At 39.0% G+C, this 12,225-nt stretch overlaps 1 protein-coding gene across 4 annotated transcripts in view; it reads right to left on the reverse strand.

Annotated features, from left to right (window-relative positions):
• Positions 1-10,014: 10,014 nt before the first annotated feature.
• PSME3IP1 (proteasome activator subunit 3 interacting protein 1) overlaps positions 10,015-12,225 on the reverse strand; it is a 36,469-nt gene continuing 34,258 nt past the window's right edge. For all 4 annotated transcript variants that reach the window (XM_056812345.1, XM_056812344.1, XM_056812342.1 and 1 more), the window contains one exon: positions 10,015-10,777. In XM_056812345.1, the coding sequence (XP_056668323.1) occupies positions 10,560-10,777 (218 nt within the window). In that variant the 3' untranslated portion in view covers positions 10,015-10,559. The remainder of the gene's footprint in view (positions 10,778-12,225) is intronic.

A 12,225-nucleotide genomic window follows, 5' to 3' on the forward strand; every position in this document is an offset into this window, starting at 1 on the left:
GACAGGCTGAAAGATAAAGTAGAAGACATGACTAGACAAGACTTCTTTGATGCTATTAATGAAGATGCTTTTCCCAATCACCTTTCTGATAAGGAACAGAGGCTGTTTCCTGGCATGTGTTTCAAGAGTCTTTGATTATACTTTTCAGAGGAAAAATTCTAAGTAAATAGGGAAAAGTTATTTTAACTTTCTATATGGAAGCATTTTCAAATTAAGAGTTCCCCTTCTGGAGATTCTATGTGTTTTTCCTTTTTTTTTTTCAAATTTAGAATATTTTTCCATAGTTACATGATTCTTTTACCCCCCTCCCCACAGCTGACAAGCAGTTCCATGACGGTTCTGTATTTTATGAACTCTAGAGGCACATACTTCAACCATATACCAAGAACACAGCCCTCCTCCGCAAAAACTACTTAACAGTTGAATTTAAAATTTTGGCATTTGCAGAGCACCTTCAAACTTACCAAGTGGTTGACAGGTATTCCCACAGATACAGAGACCCTCCTTCCAATGAACCCTGCGAGGTAGGCCAACTCCAGGTAGGATCATGTTCATGTACACAGAAGGAAATTAAGGCTGAAAACAGCAAGGGATTAACCAGTGGCCACACAGACAAAAAGGGAAGGTGACCTGCTGGCCTGCACTGCACCATCTCAAGCCTCTGATCTCCAGGACTGCTGCTCCTACTGAGTGCTTCATACCCCAGAGGGCTCATTCTTGAAAATAAACCATTTGTGGGACTTCCAGGTAAGCATAGCTGCAGAGTAGACACGGCTTACTTGCTCTCCTCAGACCCAATGACACAGACGACTGCAAAGGACCCTCCCAAAATAAAAAGCAACCATTCTCATACAAACAGAAAGACCCCACAACAAGGCAAATCTCTGAAGGTAGGTGGGATTCCGGCACCTCCACAATATGAGGGAATGAAAAGCTGACCCACCCTCCCCTCCCCCACCAAACAGCCAGAGCCAGAGTTAAAAGTCAGCACTGGCCAGAATCAACAAGTGAGGGAGGGGCACCCCAGGACTGAACAAAGGGCATCCCCAGGTCTGGGGACCTGAATAAGATCAGCAAGGTCCTTCTCCTGAGATTACTAACACCCGAAACCCCGGCAGGCGGGCTAGGGGAGCACAGATCTCAGGCTCCCAGAACTAGCAAGCTATAATCACCGAGTGCGCAAAGGGATCCCCTGATGTGAGCAAGAGGCACCCACAGGTCTTGGGAGTTAGCTAAGACCACCAAAGACTTTCACCTGAGAGCACTAACTCCCAAAACACCGGCAGGCAGGGGAGGGCATTCCCTGGGCCTCCCCAGGAAGACAGCGCAGCTGCAGAGAACCTAGAATTAGCCTGAGACTAAAGCCTTGACCATTAAACCCTTATACTGAGAACAAGTACTAATTCAGATTTCTGACTGGAAAGGGGAGGAAGAAAAAAAACCACAGAGATGGCAAACTGTACCCCAACACCAAGAAAAGCAAGAAGAAGGGGGGTGACTTTGGATACATTTTATGGAGGGAAAACACAAAAAACAGATGAAATAGCAGAAGAGGAAGCGCAAACAAATGCTTCAAAACTTTCCAAAAGAAATGGAAATTGTCCACAAGCTCTTGAAGAATTTAAATTGGAAGTTACCAAAAAGATGGAAGCCTTCTGGCAGGAAAAATGGGAAATAATGCAAAAGGAACTCAGCAATCTGAAGCACGAAAAAACGCAACTACAGAAACAGCTTGAAGCCTCAAATACCAGGATAGACCAAACTGAAAAGGAAAACCAGGCTTTAAAGGTCAGAATCAGGCAACTGGTTCTTGCAAGACAATGATCTTGCAAAAGAGCAAGAATTAATAAAGCAAACCAAAAGACTAATAAATTAGAAGATAACATTAAGTATCTCACTGACAAGGTGACAGACCTGGAAAATTGAGGAAGGAGAGACAATCTGAGAATAATTGGCCTACCAGAAAAGCCAGAAATAAATAGTAATCTCGACATCATAATACAAGATATCATCAAAAAAACCTGCTCAGAGATTCTAGAACAAGGGGGCAATACAGGTATTGGAAGAGTTCACAGAACACCCTCTACACTAAATCCCCAAAAGATAACTCCCAGGAATGTAATTGCCAAATTCCAAAGCTTTCAAGCAAAAGAAAAAAAATCTTACGAGAAACCAGAAAAAGACAATTTAGATAAAAAGGAATGTCAATCAGGGTCACACAAGACTTTGCAATTTCCACTCTGAACGACCATAAGGCATGGAACATGATTTTCAGAAAGGCAAGAGAGCTGGGTCTTCAACCAAGAATCAGCTATCCATCAAAACTGACTATATACTTCCAGGGGAAAGTATGGGCATTCAACAAAATAGAAGATTTCCAAGTTTTTGTAAAGAAAAGACCAGAGCTCTGTGGAAAGTTCGATCCAAACACAAAGAGCAAGGAAAACTTGAAAAGGTAAATATGAAGGAAAGGGAAAAGGAGAAAAATGTTATCTTTTTCTTTTATTCAAACTCTTCTATAAGGATTACATTTCTATCAAATTATATATATTAATATGTAGGGAAAATGTAATGTGTAACTCTCAAAAATTATATGCATCATTAGAGTAGTTAGAAGAATCACGCATAGGGAATGATTGGGGCATTAAGACAATATGGAGAAAGGGGGGGGTGAAATAAAAAGGGAGGGGGTTAATCTTTGATGGTACTAAGATATACTTCAAGAAATATAGAAAAAGACTAAATAGAATAATCTTTCTTGCACAAAGATACACATGGGAAGGGGAGGGGAAGAAATTTCCTATAGGGAGGAGAGGAAGAAAGTGCTAATTGGTATTTACTCAAACCTTATTCTCAGTGAAATCAACTCTGAGAGCTTAGAACATCTAGATCCATTGGAATCTTGAACTTTATATTATCCAATAGGGTAAGAGAGAAGGGGAAATTAAGGAGGGGTGGGAGAAGGGAATATAAAAAGGGATGGAAGGAGAGGGGGGAGGGGAAGCGAACAAAAAGGGAGGGGTATAAAGGGAAGCATATCAAGGGAGGGGACTAGGGGGGGCTAATCTAAAGTAAATCACTGGTTTAAAAGGTTATAGCTAAAGAAGAAAGGTCAGAATTAGGGGAGGATATCAAAATGCCAGGGAATCCACAAGTGACAATTGTAACTTTGAATGTGAATGGGATGAACTCACCCATAAAACGTAGACGAATAGCAAAATGGATTAGAATCCCAAACCCTACCATATGTTGTCTTCAAGAAACACATATGAGGCAGGTTGATACTCACAAGGTTAGAATTACAGGATGGAGTAAGACCTTCTGGGCCTCAACTGATAGAAAGAAGGCAGGAGTTGCAATCATGATATCTGACAAAGCCAAAGCAAAAATAGACCTGATCAAAAAGGGTAGGGAAGGTAAATATATTCTGTTACAAGGGAGTATAGACAATGAGGAATTATTACTAGTCAACATGTATGCACCAAATGGTATAGCACCCAAATTTCTAATGGAAAAACTAGAAGAATTGAAGGAGGAAATAGACAGTAAAACCATATTAGTGGGTAGAGACTTGAACCAACCACTATCAAATTTAGATAAATCAAACCAAAAAATAAATAAGACAGAGGTAAAAGATGTGAATGAAATCTTAGAAAAATTAGAGTTAATAGACATATGGAGAAAAATAAATAGGGACAAAAAGGAATACACCTCAGCACCACATGGCACATTCAAAAAAATAGATCATACACTAGGTCACAGAAACATGGCATTCAAATGCAGAAAAGCAGAAATAATAAATGCAACCTTTTCAGATCATAAGGCAATAAAAATATTAATCAGTAAGGGTACATGGAGAGCCAAATCAAAAATTAATTGGAAATTAAATAATATGATACTCCAAAATCGGTTAGTTAGAGAAGAAATCACAGAAACAATAATTTCATTGAGGAAAATGACAATGGTGAGACATCCTTTCAGACCTTATGGGATGCAGCCAAAGCAGTACTTAGAGGAAAATTCATATCCTTGAGTGCATATATTAACAAATTAGGGAGGGCAGAGATCAATGAATTGGAAATGCAAATCAAAAAACTTAAAAGTGAACAAATTAAAAACCCCCAGAAGAAAACCAAACTAGAGATCCTAAAAATTAAGGGAGAAATTAATAAAATCGAAAGTGATAGAACTATTAAACTAATAAAACAAGACTAGAAGCTGGTACTTTGAAAAAACAGACAAAATAGACAAAGTACTGGTCAATCTAATTAAAAAAAGGAAAGAAGAATGGCAAATTAACAGCATCAAAGATGAAAAGGGGGAACTCACCTCCAGTGAAGAGGAAATTAAGGCAATCATTAAAAACTACTTCACATAACTATATGGCAATAAATATGCCAACCTAGGTGATATGGATGAATATTTACAAAAATATAAATTGCCTAGACTAACAGAAGAAGAAATAGATTCTTAAATAATCCCATATCAGAAAAAGAAATCCAACAGGCCATCAAAGAACTCCCTCAGAAAAGTTCCCCAGGGCCTGATGGATTCACAAGTGAATTCTATCAAACATTCACAGAACAGCTAATCCCAATACTATACAAACTATTTGACATATTAAGCAAAGAGGGAGTTCTACCAAATTCCTTTTATGACGCAAACATGGTACTGATTTCAAAGCCAGGCAGGTCAAAAACAGAAAAAGAAAACTTTAGACCAATCTCCCTAATGAATATAGATGCAAAAATCTTAAATAGGATACTAGCAAAAAGACTCCAGCAAGTGATCAGGAGGATCATTCACTATGATCAAGTAGGATTTATACCAGGAAAGCAGGGCTGGTTCAATATTAGGAAAACCATCCACATAATTGACCATATCAAGAAACAGACAAAAATCCCATGATCATCTCAATAGATGCAGAAAAAGCCTTTGATAAAATACAACACCCATTCCTATTAAAAACACTAGAAAGCATAGGAATAGAAGGGTCGTTCCTAAAAATAATAAACAGTATATATCTAAAACCATCAACTAACATCATCTGCAATGGGGATAAACTAGATGCATTCCCAATAAGATCAGGAGTGAAACAAGGATGCCCATTATCCATTGTACTAGAAACACTAGCAGTAGCAGTTAGAGAAGAATAAGAAATTGAAGGCATCAAAATAGGCAAGGAGGAGACCAAGCTATCGCTCTTTGCAGATGATATGATGGTCTACTTAAAGAATCCTAGAGAATCAACTAGAAAGCTAGTCGAAATAATCAACAACTTTAGCAAAGTTTCAGGTTACAAAATAAACCCACATAAGTCATCAGCATTTCTATATATTTCCAACACAGCTCAGCAGCAAGAATTAGAAAGAGAAATCCCATTCAAAATCACCTTAGACAAAATAAAATACTTAGGAATCTGTCTCCTGAGACAAACACAGGAACTATATGAACACAACTACAAAACACTCGCCACACAACTAAAACTAGACTTGGACAATGGGAAAAATATTAACTGCTCATGGGTAGGATGAGCCAATATAATAAAAATGACCATCCTACCCAAGCTTATTTATCTATTTAGTGCTTTACCCATTGAACTTCCAAAAAATTTTTTTACTGACTTAGAAAAAACCATAACAAAGTTCATTTGGAAGAACAAAGGGTCAAGGAAATCCAGGGAAATAATGAAAAAAATACAAAGGAAGGTGCCCTTGCAGTCCCAGATCTCAAACTCTATTATAAAGCAGTGGTCATCAAAACAATTTGGTACTGGCTAAGAAACAGAAAGGAGGATCAGTGGAATAGACTTGAGGTAAGTGACCCCAGTAAGACAGTATATGACAAACCCAAAGAGCCCAGCTTCTGGGACAAAAACCCACTATTTGACAAAAACTGCTGGGAAAACTGGAAGACAGTGTGGGAGAGATTAGGTTTGGATCAACACCTCACACCCTGTAACAAGATAAACTCAGAATGGGTGAATTACTTGAACATAAAGAAGGAAACTCTAAGTAAATTAGGTGAACACAGAATAATATACATGTCAGACCTGTGGGAAGGGAAAGACTTTAAAACCAAGCAAGACATAGAAAGAGTCACAAAATGTAAAATAAAGAATTTTGACTACATCAAATTAAAAAGGTTTTGTACAAACAAAACCAATGTAACCAAATTGAGAAGAGAAGCAACAAATTGGGAAACAATTTTCATAACAAAATCCTCTGACAAAGGTCTAATTACTCAAATTTATAAAGAGCTAAATCAATTGTACAAAAAATCAAGCCATTCTCCAATTGATAAGTGGGCAAGGGACATGAACAGGCAGTTTTCAGCCAAAGAAATCAATACTATTAATAAGCATATGAAAAAGTGTTCTAAATCTCTTATAATCAGAGAGATGCAAATCAAAACAACTCTGAGGTATCACCTCACACCAAGCAGATTGGCTAATATGACAGCAAAGGAAAGTAATGAATGCTGGAGGGGATGTGGCAAAGTCGGGACATTAATTCATTGCTGGTGGAGTTATGAATTAATCCAGCCATTCTGGAGGGCAATTTGGAACTATGCCCAAAGGACAATAAAAGAATGTCTTCCCTATGATCCAGCCATAGCACTTCTGGGCTTGTACCCCAAAGAGATAATAAGGAAAAAGACCTGTATAAGAATATTCATAGATGCACTCTTTGTGGTGGCCAAAAACTGGAAAATGAGGGGATGCCCTTCAATTGGGGAATGGCTGAACAAATTGTGGTATATGTTGGTGATGGAATACTATTGTGAAGGAATACTATTGTAAAGGAATAATAAAGTGGAGGAATTCCATGGAGACTGGAACAACCTCCAGGAAGTGATGCAGAGTGAAAGGAGCAGAACCAGGAAAACATTGTACACAGAGACTGAAACACTTATACAATGGAACGTAATGGACTTCTCCATTAGTGTCAATACAATGTCCCTGAACATTCTGCAGGGTTCCAGGAGAAAAAAACACTATCCACAAGCAAAGGACAAACGGTGGGAGTAAAAACACCAAAGATAAGCAACTGCTTGACTACAGGGGTCGAAGGGACATGAATGAGGAGAGACTCTAAATGAACACCCTAATACAAATACCAACAACATGGAAATGGGTTTGAATCAAGGACACATGTGATACCCAGTGGAATCGTGCGTTGGCTAGGGAAGGGGAGGTGGAAAAGAAAAGGATCTTTGTTTCCAAGGAATATTGTTTGAAAATGACCAAATAAAATAATGTTTAAATTGGAAAAAAAATTAAAAAAAAGAAAAGAAACCATTTGTATGGCACTTGTATTTCCTGTAGTTCTGAGCTATGGATGTTTTCTTCCACAAAGCATGTCAAATGTTCAATATAAAAATAAAGTCAATGAGGAAAAAGAAGGACAATCTCAACCCAAATACCTCCTGACTCCTCTCCTTGGCTCTTTCCCCCACACCACATTCCCTTCTCTGAAACTGAATGCTACAAAGCTTCATACAGCACTCTAAAGGCTCTTCCAAATCTGATTGTGGGGATGATTCCGATTAACTGAAAGGTAGAAGTTTTGGGAGGAAACCTTTGTTTGTCTTACTTCTTTGAGATAGACAAGAGATTAATGGGGCCATTAGGTTCTAGCTGTTACTGTAACTCCACCACCACCTATCCTTGTCTGCAGACTGTTGCCACACAGGTGAACGGCAAAGTGCCAACCTTGGCCAGGATCACCATCGAACAGATGTGCAACTGGCTTGTCACACATAACCTTCAGCTGCAGACAAAGGGCGAAATCTCCTGCTTCCCACTGAACTCTAGCAGCTAAGTGAGCTGGGGACACAAGGAAATCAAGAAAATGTTCGAGTCCAGATGACTGCAGAGCCAAGGAGCTCGCATTTTTGTTTTTTTTCCAGAGGGGTTTAAGGCAACAGCTGAGTCACATACCCACAGCTAAAATGCGGAAGCCAAAGAACTGCTTGTCCCAAACTAATTAGCATTTAGCTCAGAAGGCAAGGAAGTAGATTAAGCTGGTTGGTTTTGCCCTTTGCCATTTTTGAACAGCAATTCTTTCATGTCTGGTGGCATAGAAAGCTGCCATGGCTTCCTATTAGAAAAGATCCACAAGCTGGTCTGATGGCTGATCTGAGAATTTATTCAAATCAAATACTTACGATCCCCTGTTAAGCTCAGTAGAGTTTGAGGTGGAACTACCACCTGCAAGTTCCTCATTCCTTTACAAATAATGGCAGTGTTGTGATTAACAAACTCTGAACTGCCTCTTTCCCGAAAGGGTGTGCGCCCCATAGGAAAGTCCTTCAGAAGACAAGTCTGGGAGATACAGGTGTTTTAAATTAATGAGCCAGGCTTTTCATCTCTAATTAGCCAGCTGAGTTGGATCTGAAGCTGAACTATATTTGCTGATTGCTTTATAAACTTTTTCTTCATGACTTAAAAGGCTTCCCTTTGTGCTTTTCGTCTTTATTCATCTCTGAATCAAATCCACAAGATAAAATGGACACTTGTTAAGGCTGCCTCAGCTATTAGCCAATCATCAAAACTTCACTTTCCTATTAGTCATTATTACAAATACTGTGTTTTGATCCAAGGCCAAGGATATGCTTAATGAGTACAGGGAAAAAAATATGAAATATAGATCATAGTTTCATAATCCCTTTTGATATATTAAGCATAAATAGAGCAGGAAGAGCTTTCCTTCTCTCTAGTTGTTTTCTTCATCAATGAAGATAGTGAAATAATGTAGATTTTGTTCTCCAAATGCCTACTGAACATATTTCAATTTATGTATGTATTGTTTTTAGCAACTGCATCTGTCTCTAAGCTCCCTCTAATATCAAAAGCAAATCCTAGGTAAGCGCAGATTAGATTCCAAAAGGGCAACAACTTTGTGCCCTGTGACAAATTCTGAGGCTCCTGGATGTACATGCTGGAATCACAACAGTGCTACCATAAAGACAACCATATGCAGCAGGACATGCTTGCACACCATCTTACCTAAACAGCTGTTTAAGACAGGGCAACCATGCCTGTGCTGAAAGCCAAGCAACAATTAGCATACTGTATCTCTGAAGAAGGAAAGAAGGAATTTACAAGCAGCCAGCTTATTGATGAAGGGGAATTGCCATCTGCCATAGAAATCAAAATATGGAGAGAAAAATTGGTTGAAAGGTCTCCCTACCCACAGAAGAGCTGAATACTTCCTCAACCTGCCAACGCTGATATATCAGTGTATTATGGGCACATGTATGTTGTGTGAGTCTAGGGCTGACACCTAAAGGAAAAATAATTGACAGAGGCCAAACGAAACAGGCTTAAGTCATCGTTCAGATGTTTTAACACTGCCTACTCCTCTAAATCCAGGGAGTAATCCACCACAGCCCCTGAGATTTTCTGGCATGGAAGGGAATGAAGCATCAGCACCTGATATAGTCAGTGATATACTAGGCATCGGCACAGGGAAGGGCTTAAGGGTGGATCCCTTAGCAATTTATGTCCTAAAAATATCGTTAACAGTTAAAAGTCAAAACTCTCTCTCATATCAAGGGAATGACTTCAATTGAGTCATATGCCATTTGCTTAGACACTCTAAGCATGTGTGTCATTTGTGTTTAGCCTTTTAGGGTTTGCTGGATTCTATAAGCTCCTTCAAGTAAGCTACATTCTCAAGAGGACTACTGGCAGCTTTTGTTAATGAATATGATTGAAGAAGTTCTATTAATCAACCCTCAGTGCCTGGTACACAATAGGTAGGTATTTAATAAATACTCACCAAATTCTTTGAATTACTGCACTAAGCAAAAAGATTCAAGTATACCTCAACTCTTGAGCAAAAGAAAGCCTAACTTAAGACAACAGCCTTTATGAAATGTCACTGATCTCACTAGTCATTTAGGTGTTTTGTTTGGGGCTTGGAAGGAAGGATTAGAGGGGAAATCGAAAGAATAGCCAAGTATAAGAATGAATAATAAATGAGTGATAAGAGCCACCCACTACAGATATGAATTTAGAATCTTTTATTTAGTTACACGACATCAGGAATTGGTTAGTGTCAGGAGAGTGTTCCATTTTACCACCTGGATCAGTGCTCTTCCCCCACACACTCCAAAATGCAGTGTAACAAAACGATGCTTTAAAATTGGCCGTAACAGAACATTCAAACAATAGCTGTCCAATAACTGTCTTTGCCTTAGATCTGCTGGGGAGGGAAAAAATAATCAAGCCCTCTGAAAACCAGCAGATGTTTTCTGTTCCAGGAGACACTCTCGGCAGGTTTCTCACTTGCCCTGCCCCATACCCAGCCAAGTAGTGAAAAGACAGCACAACAGGTACAGTCCCCTGTACCAAGAGTATGAAACAAAAACAAAACATCTAGCTCCCAATATGGATTCTAGCAGATTCTTAGACTAGGTTAAAGATGTAGCTGTGTGCACAGGAAGCAGGCAAAGGAGGTTTTCAAGGAAGGTAATGCCCAATGGCAAAATGAAGTGTCCAGACCACCCCATGGGGGAGGAGCCTCCTGCAATGGAATCATGGGCAGAAGGAATTACGGAGCCTCAAGGAAAGTGTTGGTGCGGAAAACCGACGACACAATCTTTCCAGTGGAGTTAATGGTGCCTTCACTGTCTGAGCTGGACTCAGAGTCACTGCTTCCAGAGTAAGCCCCCAGGCCTGGAAGGATTCCAATGCAGACAGCAGCAGAGGGGCAGTGAATGGTAGAACCACTCAAGGAACTGCTTCCCAGTGGCACACATGATGGAGTATCTGTGGAAAGAAAGGCAATAGGGATTATTACATTTGTTTGTCTGTTGGTTTGAAAGGGGCAATGCTCTATGACTTGGCACAATGTTTTTGTAAAGAAATAAATTCACACCCTGAACTCATTCACCTTCTTCAGCAATGAGAATTACACTGATTTATCTCTAACTTCCCAACAACTACCACAGCACCTAGCAGAAGCTTCAGATGCTTATAGCATTGAACTGACTTAAACATGATCAACTGAGGTAGTGATTAAGTTATTTATTCAAATATTATTTAAAAAATTAATTTCAAAGCTGATATTAGGGCCCAGATTTTTTTTTTAATTATGACTATAGAATCATACTAAGTATAGGTTCCAAAGCAGAAAAGCATTAAGAGAAAGGTACTTGGGACTAAGTGACTTGCCCAGGGCCACAGCTAGGAAGTATCTGAGACCACATTTGAACCTAAGTCCTTCTGACTATCCACTGAGCACCTAGCTCAACAACTCACATCCATGTTACAACTAATCTCCATGAAGATGATTATCAGATTTATCTAGCTCTAACCTTTCTCCTAATTATCTGACACAGTACTTTAATGTTTACCAAACAGTCACCACAACTCTGCAGGGCAAATGGCATGAAAGAACTAAAAAGACCTGGGCCAGATTCCCAAGCCAAAGATCTGACTTTAATTTTGTGGGCACAAAATATCAAAGTCAGAGGCTGGCTAGCCATACCCAGTCTGTGACTAGAGACCTCTTCTTGATGCTGACAGATGCTTTAGGCAGTTGCTAAGTATTTAAGAGAACCAAATATTCAGAACATATTCCTAAGGTAAGGCATTTTGCTAAAAAAGTTGATAAATTCCAGTACAAGGGGTTAATAACCAGGCCAACCGTTTCTTTCCCCTCCCTCCAAGGTGACTTAGCAAGATTAGAGTTCCTTTTTTGAATATCCTGGTCAAGAAGTTGCAAGGTCAGGGCCTCTTGACTTCCATGTCCCAACCCTCTAGAGTGTGTGGCAAGAGAAATGTCACATTTTCTAGCATTACAGAAGCTCTTAATTTTGTTACTTGCTATTAAATTCTGACAAACTATCTCTACCTTTCTCTATTATGATTAATATTTTCCTTAATCACTGAGTCTAACTTTTCCTATAATCATAGTTACAGTTTACTACCAAAAGAATTATATTATCATTCAGCCTACAATTAATAATATAAAAAGCAATTTCCTCTTCAGTCATAAGTATATATTAACTCCATTTTGCAGATGAAGAAAGTGGGGCTCACAGGCAAAGTGACTTTGTATGCAATACTTACAACTGAAAATTCTCAACACATTAATCTGCCTAATAAATATTCATCAACCTGTGTGGTTATCATTTAAAAATATTCCCTTGGCCAGGATCACAAAATATGCTTTATTATGGTGGCCAAGAACTGGACACTAAGGGGGTAAGCAC

This window comes from Monodelphis domestica, chromosome 1, assembly GCF_027887165.1.
Source record: "Monodelphis domestica isolate mMonDom1 chromosome 1, mMonDom1.pri, whole genome shotgun sequence".
Taxonomy (NCBI): domain Eukaryota; kingdom Metazoa; phylum Chordata; class Mammalia; order Didelphimorphia; family Didelphidae; genus Monodelphis; species Monodelphis domestica.